We start from the raw sequence: 17583 nt of genomic DNA on the forward strand, positions 1-17583 counted from the left end.
CACACACGACATGCAAAAGTCACTCAAACATAGTAATTGACATCACAAGACTCATTGCTTTATAGACCGACTCGTCCGGACCAGAATGATTACCGAGCTATGGCGGGTTATGCACTTGTGGTGGCCTCTATTGCTTTGCAAAGCCGTTGCCAATGGGTTCCACCCTACCACACTCACGAGGTTAGTCCGTTCCGCGCCCTAGAGCATACTGAAAGCCTCCAAGACTAGGACCTCCTGCTACTCCTCACCACATAAATCAATGCTCTCTACTTGAGAACGAAAGACCATTGGAGCGTCAGGAAAACCCCCAAGACTGAGCTACCATGCAATCATTCTACACACTAAGGATCTCACCAAGAGATCCTATACAGATGGAACTTGATTTACAACTTGGATCATACTTTCATCGTAATCATATACTTTCTGCCACAATCAACATATACACAATCTCAACAATATACATTACTCACCACTCACAAATTATAAAAATAACATCTCCATAATTGAATATAAGTTAATCAATACCAAGAACAAAACAACTCCAACTAACCCATAACAGCTCATAAAATGCATCAATTTATACATACCTACAAGTAATATAATTATTGATTAACACTCACGTTTCAATATAAGAAACAATTATCCTTACTTTATTTTATATATATATATATATATATATATATATATATATATATATATATATATATATGATACGTACAATATCTTGTAAATATACATATTTATATTATATTAGAAGCATATCAAACTCTCTTTTCAAGGCTCTGGATTCTAAATTAATCATAAAATGCAAAATGGATATTGGAGTTATTGTTTGAAAATACCAACGTACCATTAAACTAATATATATATATATATATATATAGTACGTATTTTATCTTATATATATATATATATATATATGATACGTATAAATATATATTTTTATATTATATTAAACTAATATATATTATATTAAATATATATATATATATATATATTTATTTATTTATTTATACATGGATCCTTACTTTAAATTCCAAACACACAGTCACTGATTTCCTAAAATTATAATTGACTAGAAATTAACACATGATAACTTTATGCATCTACAATCAACTTATTTTATTTTATTTTCATCCTAGTAGAGATCTTTCTTTACCCAATTGGTCACCGGAGAGGACACATATGTCTGAACGCATCAAACTCACCTTCGACGCCAGCACATATGACTAGTCACAACTGACTGGACCAGGCCAGGGCTGCTCTATGATTAGGGATGTGCCAACTCAGGTTTTTAAGGTTCTCTATCCTACCAACAATGAAAGGCTCTCAACAATTAACAATTAATTTATTTAAATTATCTACCCTATTCTATTATGCTTTAAATCTGAAATGCCTAATTTTAATATTTTCACTTCCTTTCACAGCAACCTCAAACAGTACCTGTACATCTATTTAATACCCATATACATGCTATTACATAACCCTTACTCCAGACCTTCCAACAAGATCAATTTCAGCCAACAAACTCATTCAAAACAGATTAAATTCATCACATCACAACATGCACAATTTGACAGTTTCAGTTATAACACCCAATACAATAAAAGTAATTAAACAATTTCACAAGAGGTTCAACATTCATATGCATATATTTTTATAAAATAAATTCATACAAAAATAATTAGCTCCCCTTCCTTACCTGGAAAGCTTAACAGTACCACTCCTAGGAACCCTCTAAGAATACCTCCTCACAAAGGCGAGTTTGACAGTATCGGTCGAAATGGTAAAACGTTCGGTTCAAACTGAAGCCCTTGGTGCAGCGAGCGCGGAAACACCTTCAAATCAAAATTTGATCGGTTCAGTGAAGAGAAAATCTAGAGAGAAGGCAGAGAGAATTTTAGGGCAAGGATTTTAGAGAGAGAAAGAAAGCTGACAAAATGAAGGAATTCTGATTTTTAGAAAACCCCTTCTTAAGGTCATGGGTCCTTAGTTTATGGACTGACTGCCTCAACATAAGACCCAATAGCCTTATTATTTTCACGCTCTTACAATCTAGGTCATATAAATTTTATTTCTTGCAAATAATTTATTTTCATTATTATGAATACGTAATATTTTTTTATTTTAATCGTTATCCATATTTCATTTTGATGCGAGTTAATATTCTTTTATAAGAGTTATAATGACGTAGACATGCGTAATATTTGGTCCTTAAAACTGGATCAAGAGAACTTAATTTATATAACACTAGCGAACTACTTTAATTATGGGTTTCCAGGTTGAACTCCACGATTAAAAAGAAATAATAAAAATTAAACAAAGCAATCGAGGGTTCTTTTATCCTATATTTAAGTATTTTATAAAAAAAAGAGTAAAATATTCGGTACAAGTAGAAGAACATCTTCAATGTAAGAATTGGTCTCACCATATTACTTAAATACAAGATCTTAGTCAATTTTTATTTTAGCAGTAAGTCCAATTTGAGGATCGTAAATAATTTTTGTAGGTTTGAAGATACATTTTAAATTAACAATTTCTAAAATTTTATTTCAAATATTAATTAACCAAATATGAATTCTTAAGTCGTTCTGACACCTTAGAACTGAACTACGAACACCCACTATAAAATATTACGTGTTACCTTCATCTATACCAGGATTTTCTATCAAAACGATGTAGAGGAAGAGTTTCTTTATTTATCTTCCTAGGATCCTTTTACATTATTTTGAATTTGTTTCGCAGAAGTGAATCTATGAAAGCTATACCTGAAGCAACACAGAGAAATAATTGTACACAGAGACTTTGTTTCCCATACCTTGTCTATAAAGAACCACTTCTCTATTTCTTTCAAGCATCAAGAATCTTTCACCTGCTTCCTTTGAATTTCAACAATTCAGATACCCTTTGGTGAAAATAGATCACCGGTGTGTCAAAGGAGCAAGCTTTTGTGTGTTCAGTAAAGTGGGTTGTGATGGAACAGAAACACGTGTTGTTGTCAGCATTGAGTGTTGGGGTGGGATTGGGAGTAGGACTTGGATTGAGTACAGGACAGGCTGTTCAAAAATGGGTGGGAGGGAGTTGTGAATCAGATGAGATTTCTGGGGAGCAAATTGTGCTGGAGCTGAACAACAAAGTCATTGATGGGAAGAACAGCAAAACCACATTTGAAGACTTTCCTTATTACTTAAGGTAATTTATAGACTCATTCTTTATAAGCGATTCAATTTTCTAACTCTAGTATATTCTCATTCCTTATCAAAATAATCCTGACTGGTCAAAGTGTTTTCAAGACATGAAACAGTTTCATGTTAGACTTGCGAATTTCATGGCAATATTCTGTGAATTTCACAGTAAACGTTCTTTCTGGTTTCAGTCTATGGTTCACCTCTCATCTCTTTTCTCAGATTGTTTGTCGTTGACTTCACCTCACCACCACTACATTGACAACCTCAATTTTTGACATTCTGTTGACAGTTCTTTCTGCCTTTTCAATGTAAAGTTATTTTGAGTATTTATTCAGTAAAACATCGATGAGACGATGCAAGGTGACCCTGTTATCCCCACAAGTATATCAAGAATCTAAATATGCACAAAAAAATGAATGAGTGTAGGAATTCATATGCTGGGACTGATATATTTATGTCCTAATAATTAAAGGACACTTTGATTGAATACCTGGTCTTACTGTGTGCTATGACACTTTTTTCTAGTTTGTTTGTTGCTTAAGTTAAGTATCCATCCCAGATACCTGCTTCAAGTCTTAATAAAAGATACAAACTTTTCCAGTTGTGCTTTACTATGCTTTGTGACATTTTTCAGTTAGTATTTCGTTTCATTGAACCTATAAACTGTGATTTGAGTAATCCTGCGCGTTGAAAGTCATACCAGCTAACATGCAAGGGAGAATTTTTTTTTGCATAGTACAAAACTATTGCGTCTGAAGGTCAAAATTCTGCTAAAACGTTATACTTACGGAAGATTCCAATTTCCTTTCCGCGTTTAATGTATTAATTGGCTGAATGCAATGTTCTTGGAATATGTGATTTCTTCCATCAAAATCATACTTTGTTCTGAGAAAGAAGTTACTTTTGATGGAGAATGTTAGATGGGCGTGGATTTAGGTAGAAGCTATAGGTTCAAATCGTGGCAAAACCAACTTACCCAAAAAATGCTGTTATCTCATAGTCCTCAGAAGTTCCTGTTTATTAGATGCCTTTATTATATATGATTTCTTCCATATGTTTTACTGCTCTTATGTGGTCTACTTCACTGCTAAGTAAGTTGCTATGTACTAGCATTTAAGGATTTCCTTGGTTTAAAATTATGATAAATGTTATTAACTACTGAAAAATTAAAAAACAAATCCTTTATGGTTGATGGTGCATCTTGGATTCTATTGAATTCAAACTCCTGCTTCTTGATTTTTAGTCTTATTAGTTTCCAACCACTGTACCCTACACTATATCAGTAACCTTGTCTGGGCACTAAATGAATTGCTAGTAAGAAAATGTAAGCTTATGAATACTCTAATTAACTTAGCAAGGGCCAATCTGCAGCATAGATAGCTATATTTGAACCTGGAATCCTGTTACAAGTAGATTTGATCTAGCCATGAAGGAATTTGATGTGAATGACCATTTTCCTGATTCATACATTTGTCATGAAAAACCTCCGCCCAATTGTACCACGTCTTATGTTTCTGTCTGATGATTAAAATGACAGTGAAAGAGACCAATTTTCGTTAACAAGTGCTGGATATGTTTATTTGAAACAAGACTTTTCCAAGCACATGAGGAACCTTTGTCCAGCAAGCAGAGCTATGTTGCTTTGTGGACCTGCAGGTATATTACCTACAAGTTCTATCTTTCCATCCAAAATCGATTTTGGTTTTCAAATCCATATAATTGACATTATTGCATGTTACATTTTCAAGAACTTTATCAGCAAAAGGTTGCCCAAGCTTTAGCTCAGTGCTTTGGATCGAAGTTGCTGTTGCTAGACATAATTGACTTCTCCTTGGAGGTACTTATTTACATCTTTTCCCTGTGATTTAAATTATCACAAATATAGTCATACCTGTCATGTTTACCTTTGTACAGATGCAGAGGAAATATGGATGCCCCCGAAAAGAACCGGTAAGTTTTGTCTGTTCCATATTTTGCTTCTGCTTCAAGATAAATCACTATTTATTCACTGTCTTAATCTATTTCTGTACTCTGTTGTTCCCTGCATGTACACAACCAATTTATTTATTCAATTTGAGATGATTGTGATCATTTCTTCGGTGAACTTTTTTCTGGGTTGTTTTTTGGTTCCCTGAACTGAAGTGCTCTTTTATTAATGTTTGTGGGTTGATTTTTCTAACCCGTTTACTTATGACAGTATTTTAAAAGGTCCATTTCTGAGGTGACTTTGGAGCGAGTGTCGGGTTTGTTTGGGTCCTTTCCAATCTTCCCTTCAACTGGCAGAACCAGAGGTACTGTAGGAAGTAAAACTTGAGCTTTATGGAAATGTTATTCTTATTTTATGATTGCCTGTTATGAAGTTTAGTTTAGTCATCATCAGTTAAAAATGGTGAATTATTTGAAATGTACCAATTGATTATTCTTTTTATTTTTGCTATCAATATCTCAAAGTGGTGCTCATAATTATGAAGGGTCATTAGTTCTTATATCATCTATGTCATCTCTCTAATGCTTCTGAATTTGCATTGACTGATTGTATCTTCCAGTTATTGTCGATTACCTAGACTGTATCATCTATGTCATTAATTATCATTTCATGATATTTTGAATGCTAATTTCTTCTCAGGTACACTACTTCGACAGAGTAGTGAAATTGAAAATTCCAGCAATCCTCTGAAACTTTGTAGGAATGCCTCTAGTGCATGTGATACGATTAGCTCTTCTCAATGTGATCAATCAGATCCAGGTCATACTTGAAAGGAAAATTCTTAGTTATTATCTTCCACACTTGTTTTCCATAATTATATTCACATTTATAGTTTTAAATTATATTCTTTCGCAAGTTATTGGGCCTGTTATTCTTCTCACTGTTTGGTTTTATTCTCTTTCTTTTAATTCTCTACTGTAGTGGTGCGCTGTGTGCCTTTTGATAAAATAATGTTTTGATTGTTGGAAGTCTCACATCGACTAGAGATAAGGTCAAATTATAATATATAAGTGGGGTGCAAACCTCATCTTACAAGCCGGTTTTGTGGGGTTAAGTTAGACTCACTTTCTAATATTGATTTGTAAATTACTTGGTTACTTCATTCTCTGTAGCTATTCAGTATGATTCTCTTAGCAGTCGTGTACTCTGACATGATCTAATTTCAAAAGTCAAAATTCTTTTGTTAAAACCATTGAAGTTCAGTAAGATAAGTCCACTATGCTTTATTTTATTGCCGCTTATGCACGAGATTACATTGTTCTTCAGCAATATTATACTTATTGTTTTAGTTCATGTTTTCAGCTCCTTTGAAGGGCACAAGCGGCTTCTGTTTTGATGAAAAGCTCTTCGTGCAATCACTTTATAAGGTGAGTTCATCACTAAAACTTGTTTTGAAGTACAAATTTCTATTGCGTCAAGAATAAGTAGTTCAGTTGACAAAATTTCATTGAGATGATATTATGAATGATGAATTTATACATAGCTGTCTTCACCCCGGCCCATATGGCTCTCAAATCCTCCTTTTCTCTGCGCTTGGTCAATTACTCGCAATATCTCTTTAAATTTTGTGCATTGAAAATCAAATATTAATTAAATCTTAGATTGTCAGGATATATCTGTTACAAATACAGTTCTAACAGGCAGACTTATGAAACTTTTCAGGTCTTGGTTTCTATCTCGGAAACCAGTTCCATTATTTTATACATCAAGGATGTTGAGAAGCTCTTTGTTCGATCACCAAGGCTACACAATTTGTTCCAAAAGCTAATAAAGAAACTTTCAGGACCAGTACTAATACTCGGTTCGCAGATATTTGATTATGAAAAGGATCCCGAAATTGATGACAAGCTCACTATGTTATTCCCTTACAACATTGAGATCAAACCACCTCAAAATGACAGCGATCTTGCAATCTGGAAAACCAAACTGAAAGAGGACACAAAAACAATTCTGTTTCAAGATAGCAGAAACCACATTGCAGAAGTACTTGCAGCAAGTGACATTGATTGTGATGACTTGAATTCCGTCTGCCATGCTGACACTATGCTACTCAGTAGTTGCATTGAAGAGATTGTGGCAGCAGCAGTTTCTCACCACCTAAAGAGAACTAAAGATCCAGAATACCGAAATGGAAAATTAGTTATATCGGCCAAGAGGTAAATATCTTGACAAATTTCCTTTTAGGCTATTTAGTAAGAAAAGTTTTCTAGTTACTGATATTGGATTTGGGCAGTTTGTCCTATGTATTGAGTTTGTTCCAGGAAAGTGAAAGTAATTCGGAGACCAAAGATTCAAACAAGGTATGTGATCTATTTTATCAGTTAGAAAATAGGGATCATCACATTTACTTTATTGTAATGACTGTGCTCCTGTAACAAAGAAAGATGGCGACAGTAATGCTCCTGCGGAGGTGAATGAAATGTCTACTGAAAACAAATAGATTATTTTTCTTCCTTTTGGTTTTAGACCAACTTATTAGTCACCTTCTGAACCCCAAATAATTTAAAAAAGAGAATATATTAATTATTCTAAACATATTTTCACCAATTAGAAATTAATATCGGTTCCAATATTGATGATTGATATTCATACCATCAACACTTCCCTTGTTTCTGTATTTTCCACCAATTTTTTAAGTTTACCATATTTTTGCTCATGTTGTTCAATGAATTTTTTGCATGTTTCAGGATGTTCCTCCTGACAACGAGTATGAGAAGCGCATGAGAGCAGATGTGGTGCCTGCAAAAGAGATAGGAGTTAGATTTGAAGATATTGGTGCATTGGATGATATTAAAGAAATACTTCAAGATGAAGTCCTACTTCCCCTCAGAAGACCAGATTTATTCAATGGTGGGCTTTTGAAGCCTTATAAAGGTATATTGCTTTTTGGGCCTCCTGGTACAGGAAAAACAATGCTTGCAAAGGCAATTGCAAATGAAGCTGGAGCAAGTTTCATCAATGTCTCAATATCGACCATCACTTCAAAATGGTTTGGAGAAGATGAAAAGAATGTCCGAGCTCTGTTTTCACTAGCTGCAAAGGTTGCTCCAACTATTATTTTTATTGATGAGGTTGATAGCATGCTTGGGCAACGGACTAAATCTGGTGAGCATGAGGCAATGAGAAAGATTAAAAATGAATTCATGGTCCACTGGGATGGACTATTGTCAAAACCCGGTAAGCGAATTCTGGTTCTTGCTGCAACTAACAGGCCATATGACCTTGATGAAGCAATTATAAGACGGTTTGAGCGCAGGTAAGACCTCACTTGTCCTATGGTTGGAATGACATGATCATATTGATTTCTTGCTTCTATTCAGCTGCTGTTTTTTTATTTATGAGAACAACTACACATTATTATGAAAACTGATCCAAAATGCAAACTTTCTTTTTGAAAGAACCACTAATGTGTTGAAATTGTTAATTACGTTTATTTTGGTACATAATTGCTTTAATAGATTGAGTTTACCTGATGTCCTCCTTGGATAGATATATCATAGCCATATCATTGCACAGTTTAGTCCAAAGCTATTGTTTTTAATATTTTTGATTGATATATCTATTGATCACGATGTTGAGCAGGATCATGGTTGGTATTCCATCTGCTGAAAACAGGGAAAGGATCTTGAAAACTCTCCTAGCTAAGGAAAAATATGAAAATATTGACTTTAAAGAGCTTTCAATCATGACAAAAGGATATACTGGAAGTGATCTTAAGGTTCACTTTATTGCTTATTCTGATTCCTTAATTATAGTTTGTGGTGATTATACTGACATTTATTTATGCAAACAGAATTTGTGCACGGCTGCTGCCTATCGACCTGTTAGAGAGCTACTACGACAGGAGAGGATTAAGGAAAATGTAATTACCTAATCACTTAAAATTATGTGTTCAAATAATGCGAACCATAAATAAATCTCAATCTAACGCAAAATTATTAGTTTCTGCATTGTAAGCATTAACCATTTTGTCTTATTTCAAAAGAACAAAAAGGAGGCAGTAGTTCAAAGCTCAGAAAGTGCATCTGATGCTAAAGAAGATAAAGAAAACCGAGTTATTACTTTGAGACCTATTAACATGGATGACATGAGACAGGCAAAGAGTCAGGTATCTACAATTTTTCACTTCAATTATTAGAGGGTACTTTATTTGTCTCAAAGATAGTTAACTTCCTTAAAAACGAATAATTCTACAAGATGGTCCAAGGAAAATCAAGAGATATCTGGTATTTGGGTAAATGACATTAAATTGATGATATCATATAGTTGAGGTTAAAAGTTATATCAAATCCAAGAAATAGAACATTCACCTTGAGTAATTTTATAAACATCAATTAACCCTCCATTCCATTCTTCAATGAACATTGCACCATTAGATACCGATACAAAGTTAATCTGTTAGCTTCTGTGGCATAGAAATTGACAGATGCTCGTTGAATGTAGGTGACTGCTAGTTTTGCAGCAGAAGGATCAATAATGAGTGAGCTTGAGGAGTGGAATGATTTATTTGGAGAAGGAGGTTCAAGGAAGAAGAAGCAGGAGCAGCTTACTTATTTTCTTTAGACTGTGGAAAGCTGATTTTGTTTTGGACATGTCAGAGTATCTATCACCAAAGGATACCCTTTAACCAGGGAGGAATACTCAGCAGATCAGAGATATTGAACTAAAAGTACGAAGAATGCACAAATCAGAGGTTAAAGAGATTTAAGCATCCCTGAAATGCTATCTGGGTTCAAAGAATGTGTAGATCATTATCATGCATCATGTTTGGGAGAGGGTGCTCAGTTATGGTTTGCATTGTCTGAAAACCAGTGGAAACATGTATTCTAATACATGCTATGTGTTGTTGGGAAATTGGAATAATCCACCACAGACCTTTTAGGTATAGGATAGATTATATGCAAGTCACTGTCTGAGAGTAGAACTTTGTGAATGGATAGTGTAGATGCAATGCTTATAAATCAAATTCTACAATTATCGTGTATAACATTAAATCTTTCTTAAGATTTGGAAAGATGTTACCTTTTTGCGCAATTTATTTCCTATCTTTTTTCTTTCTGTGTCGAAATTCAAGGAAATAACTATATCTGCAAACGAGTCAGAAATCTGCGTGATTGAGTTCATATGAAATGTTTATATTTCATAAACACTGCGCATTTTTGCATTCATGGTGTTTGTAATTCAAGATTTAGAATAAAAATATGAAAATACCTTGTGAAATTTAAGAAATAACCTGTTTAGTCTCACGTTAAAACGGCAAATCCCAACCAAGAAGACAATGTAAACGATCAGGGCAATTTCACAATCTAACATTGATCTAATTAATAAAATTTAAATTAAACATATCATTTACAAATAAAATACAATCGTATAAAAATTGAACATGTATTGCAAGCAATACCAATTCCTTCTGTATCATAATATTTTCACACATAAACTTATAATAATAAAAACCAAAAAACGCTTTCAAAATATTAAAGGGAAGTTTTAGCTCAAATCATTAAAAAAAAGTTTTTAAAACATAATCAATAACAAATGTTAATAAACGAACTAAATTTTAATATATCGAATTAGAAGTGATCTCATAATTTTTTATACACGTAACTCATGTCTCAAAGATGATGAATCTTCCAAGTTTACACCATAAAATTACTTTGTTTATAATTTTCTAAAATCAAATGTGTCATTAATTTTTTTTTTATGGAAATTAAAGATAAAAAATAAATTCAACCTAAATAATAAAATAATTTTATGCTTCCTTTATATTTTAAGAGGAAAGAATTATATGGTTATAATCTAACTGTACTTATTCGGATTTTGTGTTTATTGTGGGAAGATTTATCACTTTTAATGAATGAATTATCTATATAAAAAATTTGATATCATTTTCAATATAAAAGCTTGAGACTTCATATTTATGAATTTTTCTCATATATTACTCAATTTTCCTGTATTTATATAATAAAAAAATGTTTGCTCATATCACTAGTTTCTTTAACAACGTAATTATTATTGGTTTTTTAACATATAAAAATATATTTGTCTCTGAGTTGAGCACAAAGACAACTCATCATCTATGATACAACTCTTATAAAAACTTTTTTTTTCATATACACCGATAATATTTATCCTTATAAAATATTAATTCGTTGATATTACTTTCAAAATAAAACTATAAACTTAATATTTTATTATTATTTTTTATACATCACTCAATTTTAAAATATGTTCAAAATAACTAGTTTAAATTTCTATAAAATGTGCAAAATTTTAATTTTAATTTTTGTAAAGTTTTTTCTTTAATTTTCATTTTATAAACTTTTAAATGTCTTAGATATCACATGGTGATATCACATCATAACATTAATACAGGTAACATTTGTTCAACACTAATATTAGATATCAGATCTATTTAACTTAGTTAAATAATCAATTATTCTGATGGACACCGTGAAACTATAGATTTGGGTTAATTAGATCTGTATTTACCTACATATACAGTATTAATCTTTTTCTAAAGTAGAAGTCATTTAACACGAGCAATATTTAAACATTAAGATAATTTAAAAGATTACCCAATTAATTTGATCGAATGGAGTAAACAACCAAAAGTAGGGTTCTATTTTGTGTATTTCCCAATCCCCAATTCCTATTTCCCATGTCCCAGTCATGTGTTTCGATTCGAATATATGAATTGGATCGATTAACACAACAGAACTGAACTGTGTTGAGAAGATGACAAGCCCTTCAGAGAGATACCAAAAACTTGGCTTAAGAGAGTCTCTACAAAAGTGTTACAGATACTCAATTGCCTGCAAAGAGCTAAGCTTTATCCTCAGAGAAGCCTTTCATCAAATTCCCAAAAGTTTGCAATCCATAATCTTCGAAGACACCCTCTTCGCTTTTCGTCTCCTCCCAGAGTATGCTTGCTACGGCTTTTCATTCTTTAATATTTTTTTTTCGTTATAATTATCGATTTGTTTCGTTAATCAAACTCGCCGCACATGATTAATCTTAATCTAATTATTTGGAATTGTGATAACTGCTGCCAATTGTTATGTGTCAGCAATTATTATTTGAAGACCATGGTTACCATATATTGGAGTTCCTTTTTCTTCTGATTGAAAATTTCAGGAGATTTATGGAAAATGAAGCAATTTTACAACCAATTTTGTTTGCCTTTTGAAAGTGTCAATCACAGCGCTGGTTCTTGTGCCATATATTTTCTGAGCTGAAAGTTTTTTTAATCCTACTGAAGCATCTCTATCTAAGTACACTTTATAAGTCAAATTAACAGTGTTTTAAACACATTCTTTTCTGGAAGAGAACAAACATGAAAACGCAATGTGCAGAAAGATGAAAGTGGTGGTTAGAGTGGCCGCTTCTTTGTGTGGATATGATTGGGTAGCTTCCCTGCCATTGATTAAGCAATGCAATTGCTAGTATAAGTTGGCTAATAAACTTTAAAAGTATTAAATTGTTAGTTGCAACCATCTCTTGCTTTTCACTTGAATTAGAATCAGAACTAAAAGCTGTATTGGAGAATTTTCATTAACCAATGGAAGAATTTACCTTGTTCATATAAACTTGTCCATAAACGTTTATAGGAGAGAAAAAAATATGAAAGTAAAATGAATTGAGATTCTTACATAGAATAAAACTAACTTTTGCACTTCAATTTATGGATGAGTTAAATGAAAGAACTTTTTATGAAAAAGTTAAGTGTATAGGTTGATTATAGTTTATGGGAGAAACTCGATTAATTTTACTTCTTCTAAAAGTATTTACAGAGAGATATTTTTAAAGAGGCCTTGTGCAAAACTGAGAAGGGTGATTTTTGTCTTTTTCATGTGGAGCAAATGATTGTTACTAGTTTTAATCAATTTTAACTTTATATGAAATTTTTAATTAAGCACCTAGCTGTCGTCTTCACGGCCCACTTTGTCTCATTATTTTTCTATTATAATTTTAGAATAGAGACTAAGAGTGCTGTTTCAGCAGTCCACTTCCTCCTTCAGAGTGTAGAAGCAGCACTACCAAATCGAAAAAAGAATGTGGCTGTAACAGAATTTAAGCATGCTATGGTTTCTCATAAGAGACGCAGCAAAGCTCAACTGATAGAGAAAGGTCAGATGATATACAGTAATAAGAAATGGCTTTATGTTATTTAATGAAGGCAAAGTAATCATGCTTAAGAAGTTTGTTTTTCCTGTATTGCAGCTTCACTGCAACTTCCACAAGATATTCTTGTACTCGTTTTCAGTTTTCTTGATATGAAATCTTTGGTTTCAGCGGGGCTAGTCTGCTGGTAATGCTTTCCTTATTTTTATGGTCATCATATTTACATTGCATCAAGTCATCATTTTAGCCACATCTTGGTTCTTGAGGATGCGAAATACAAGAACCTATCATATATTTTTCTACATTGGAGTGTTCGTTAAATTTGTCATGAAAATTGTTAAATATCATTATGAAAATAAATTCCCTGTTACTTGTGGACATTGCATATTTAGGTCATGGAACATAGCTGCAAACGATAACCATCTGTGGCAGATGCAGCATGTTGTACTGTTCGGTAATGATGCTAAACTGAAGCATACGAAACCGGTTGAGGGAAAGAACTATAGTCTTTTGCAGGGAACCGTTGATAATAGACTTATTACTAACTGGAAAGACAGAGTTAAAGGAGCATACACTGGTAAGCTGAATGTTGAAGAAATTTAGTCAAACAGTTTTGTTTTTTTTATCCAACATGTTCTCAGTCAAATAGTGGAATACAAGTATACTTTAGTGAGACTAGGGAATTAAGTTGATAACCATATGCTAAAAGTTAGAATGATGAATGTAACTAAAAATTTATTCTTCGTTTCAATTTTTTTGGAAACGACATTACAGCTTTAGAAACTGTTAGGAACTTTGAATTTTGTATTATTTATCAGTTAAATGTTTGTGCTATAATCACATAAATGAGTTATTCTTTCTCCCTCTGATAGAGAAACACACGTCACATTAAATTTTCTCTTCTGTCTTAAGTAGTTTGATTTTGATGTAGGAGCATTATCTAGTATATTAACAACCAACCGGGGATATTGTGGACACTGCAAATCAGTAGTTTGGCTAAATAACGCAAAATGTCCCAATGTACACTCTGGAATATCTGAAATTCAAGATATCAAGCCCGTAACAGCATTCCAGGTATGTTCTGCACTGTATTTAGCCACTTTGTATCAGGTTAATTTGGTCATTCATCCTAGTGTTTTTTCTTTACATTGTATTTGGATGGATCCTCTTAGAGTTACTAGCTTGAAGGGCTAACGATGGGTAAGAAAAGGGGAAAGACAGATGTGGATAAGGAAATAAATAATTTTTACAAAAAAGTATCACAGTCCTCTTCTCAAGGGATGACCTACTTTTGTTTATACAATATATCGTTTTTCTTTGTCTCCAGCTATCGATCAAAAATCATGTACAAGAGGAATTGGACTATATGTAGCTAACACTAACTTTTTAATTTTCCTAATTTCAGGTTGTGGAATATCTTTTAGATGATTCTCTATCCATAACATCTTCCTCAGACAGTGACAGTGATTATGAAGGAGGGCCAGTTTCCAAGTTATGGGCATATGGGAAGTTCAGGAAATAACAATATTTTCCTTTCACTGAAATGTTTCTTTGAATAAATTTCTTTGTAATCATTTATGGAAAAAGTAACATTAGAGAAGCCAATTTGGTAACAGATATTGTGGCCTCTAGTTCATGCCTATACAGTTAATGTCATACACTGCACATATCTCTTTTGCTTAGAGATTCTATGGGCCTACCTGTGTATTTGTTTGGGCTTTCTCTCCTCTTTAATACAAGAAAATAGGACTAATATAAATATTAATTAATATGGAAGGACATAATTCAGTATTATTTTTTTCACTTAAGTATGTGCTGAGATATTCAATTTCTAGATCGTGTATATGTAAAAAATTGTCGTAACTAATTCAAGTTTCTAGTTGTATGTAACTAAGTCAAGCTTATAATTGACTCTATAAATAGAGTCATATCTGAAGCAATAATATAGAGTGTTTTATTCAGAATATACATGGTCTATTATTTTGTTCCCTATTAACAAGTGGTATTTAGAGCATCAAGATTTGGGACCTTATACGGTAGTCATGGCTTTGAATGGAGGAGGAGATTTCTTGTCCATTTTTCCAATTCTGGATGGCAAAAATTATGACCACTGAGTGATTAGAATGGAGATCATTCTTGGTTATCAAGAAGTCCTTCACACTGTGAAAGAAGGCATTGGTGAAAAGGAAAAGGAGATGCGACAACCAAGAAAAGAGACTTCAAGGCATGCTGTTTACTTCATCAATGTGTGAATCTTGTCACTTTGGGAAGATTTTCAAAGCCGAGACAACAAACGAGGTTTGGAATATTCTGAAAAGAGCATATGGAGGTGCTGAGAAAACTAGGAAAGTGAAGTTGTAATTTCTCAGAAGGCAGTATGAGCTACTGTCCATGCTTGATCAATAATTCGTTGCAAATTATTTTAATAGGCTACAGCTGTTGGTGAATTCCATAAGAACAAAATATGGTAGAGAAAGTCTTGCGGACATTATCCTTCAAGTTTGACTACGTCGTTTTTGCAATAGAAGAGTCCAAGGATATTGCAAAGATGAAAGAGGTCCAAGGGTCGTTGGAGGCTCATGAGTTGAAGTTGCTTTCAAGAAATTCTGACAGAGTCATTGAAGAACAAGCTTTGCAAGCGGAAGTCTCCTAGACAGGAAAGCAGAATGGCAGATTTATTCAAGAACAATCATACTTTTGAAAGATCTTTATTTTCATTTTTTTTTCTTTCAAAGTTCATGATAACATTAAGTGTTTTTAATGATAAAAGTTTGAACCTTAAATAACAGTTAAAAAGTAGAGAGAAAGTAACAAATAAAAAAATAATTATAACGTGTTTATATTATTTGGACAAATATAATTATATTGAGAATGTCTAAAATAATAAGATGAAATTGAAAAAAAAAATGTACCATAATAATAAAATATAAAGAATTATTAAACCCGTAAATACAAAAAATTCATTAAAAAAGAGAGATACTTTAAAGTACCTCATTTAGATAATGAGAATGGTATGTGTTGGGATTGTGGTGGAGAATGGGAGTAAGGTGTCCGACCTTGAACCTTGGACCCGATGGTTTTCCTGAAAGCAAACCACTAGATCAGATACCAGATGGACAAACATTTTAAAACATTTAAATATATATTGATTTTAGATATCAAGGAATAGTTAATAGTTAATAATTAAATGTATTCTTTGTTATTCTCGAAATAATTGTTGTGTACTGTGTTTATACAAAATGTAAAAGAATTATTAGGTATTCTTTCTTATATTAATACATTAATGAACAAGAATATTGAGAGAAAGTGATGAAATTTTGAAAAGCATATTTCTTGACTGGTTAAAATTACAATGAAATTGATAATAATGGTAATATTTATTTAAAAATAGACAAATATTAAGAAAATTAAGTTTATAAATAATAATTAATTATAACAAAAAAATTATAAGTGTTTCAGAGATCTTGGTTGGATGTGATTGTCGCATACCTGACTAATTATCTTATAAGCTAAGTAGTTTATGGGTCGTCAGCTAAATTATGTAAGGTTATATTTGCGAAAAATACTTCAATATTAACCTTTTGATTAACAATCAATCCAGATTATATGTATGTTATGTAAATGACCTTTATATATATATAGTAGTTTTAATAGACTTTTACCTTTTTCCAGCTAAATTACTTATTAAATGACCAATGACCCATTCTAACATTTTGTGATTTTCGTTTTTGTGTGGGTTTTCTCCTCTTTAATAATTCAATAGTAACTTCTTACTTTTAAGTATGTGCTGGGATATTTAATTTATAGACGATGTATAGGTAAAAGCACATTTACTAAGAGATTTGAATTTATTAAATAAATACTAACATCTCTAAATATTAGACTTCGATTTTAAATTGATGAATACGGAAAGTATATTACTACTTGACCATACTTTTGAAAAATATTTCATTTCCAAAGTTCAAGGTAACATTAACTATTTTTTATGATAAAAGTTTGAAGCTTAAATAACAGTTAAAAACATACAGAGAAAATAACAAATAAAAAAATGTGAGAAAATAAAATGTTAAAAATGTTTCTTATTAACCTTTTCCTATATTGATATATTAAGCGATAGAATGCACAACAAAAGCAAAAAATTGCTACACAGTATCACAACTATTTGAATATTATAAATAAAATTTAATAGTTGTTTTTCTCTTAGGTGGTCATTTTTTCTTTAAAGTTCATCGCACTACTTTAAATATTTTTTATTTAATTACACTTTTTTTCAAATAAGTTAACATA

The 17583-nt window shown here is 32.1% G+C and overlaps 2 protein-coding genes across 2 annotated transcripts; both read left to right on the forward strand.

Annotated features, from left to right (window-relative positions):
* The first annotated feature begins 2646 nt into the window (after window positions 1-2646).
* LOC124844703 (uncharacterized) lies at window positions 2647-10209 on the forward strand. The gene is made up of 14 exons (XM_088096266.1): window positions 2647-3192; window positions 4726-4844; window positions 4937-5025; window positions 5103-5138; window positions 5386-5479; window positions 5815-5934; window positions 6478-6542; window positions 6838-7331; window positions 7409-7475; window positions 7863-8431; window positions 8758-8893; window positions 8969-9037; window positions 9161-9283; window positions 9619-10209. Exons 1-14 carry the CDS (start codon window positions 2975-2977, stop codon window positions 9736-9738), a joined length of 2319 nt encoding a protein of 772 aa, XP_087952392.1. The 5' UTR covers window positions 2647-2974; the 3' UTR covers window positions 9739-10209.
* A 1545-nt stretch (window positions 10210-11754) lies between these two features.
* LOC124844704 (F-box family protein) lies at window positions 11755-14980 on the forward strand. Its single transcript, XM_047321699.2, has 6 exons — window positions 11755-12095; window positions 13148-13302; window positions 13396-13483; window positions 13689-13873; window positions 14228-14370; window positions 14702-14980. Exons 1-6 carry the CDS (start codon window positions 11911-11913, stop codon window positions 14816-14818), a joined length of 873 nt encoding a protein of 290 aa, XP_047177655.1. The 5' UTR covers window positions 11755-11910; the 3' UTR covers window positions 14819-14980.
* The last annotated feature ends 2603 nt before the right edge of the window (window positions 14981-17583 follow it).

This window comes from Vigna umbellata, chromosome 8, assembly GCF_029865625.1.
Source record: "Vigna umbellata cultivar VRB3 chromosome 8, Vumbellata_1.0, whole genome shotgun sequence".
NCBI lineage: Eukaryota > Viridiplantae > Streptophyta > Magnoliopsida > Fabales > Fabaceae > Vigna > Vigna umbellata.

What these genes read in the sequence shown, in the direction of transcription:
- LOC124844703 (XM_088096266.1), top strand. Translation starts at nt 2,975, where the DNA reads ATGGAACAGAAACACGTGTTGTTGTCAGCATTGAGTGTTGGGGTGGGA. An exon ending in GTTGCTTTGTGGACCTGCAG is followed by an intron (nt 4,845 to 4,936) that starts GTATATTACCTA and finishes TACATTTTCAAG; the next exon opens with AACTTTATCAGCAAAAGGTT. An exon ending in TTCAACTGGCAGAACCAGAG is followed by an intron (nt 5,480 to 5,814) that starts GTACTGTAGGAA and finishes ATTTCTTCTCAG; the next exon opens with GTACACTACTTCGACAGAGT.
- LOC124844704 (XM_047321699.2), top strand. Translation starts at nt 11,911, where the DNA reads ATGACAAGCCCTTCAGAGAGATACCAAAAACTTGGCTTAAGAGAGTCT. An exon ending in TCAGCGGGGCTAGTCTGCTG is followed by an intron (nt 13,484 to 13,688) that starts GTAATGCTTTCC and finishes TTGCATATTTAG; the next exon opens with GTCATGGAACATAGCTGCAA. An exon ending in AGCCCGTAACAGCATTCCAG is followed by an intron (nt 14,371 to 14,701) that starts GTATGTTCTGCA and finishes TCCTAATTTCAG; the next exon opens with GTTGTGGAATATCTTTTAGA.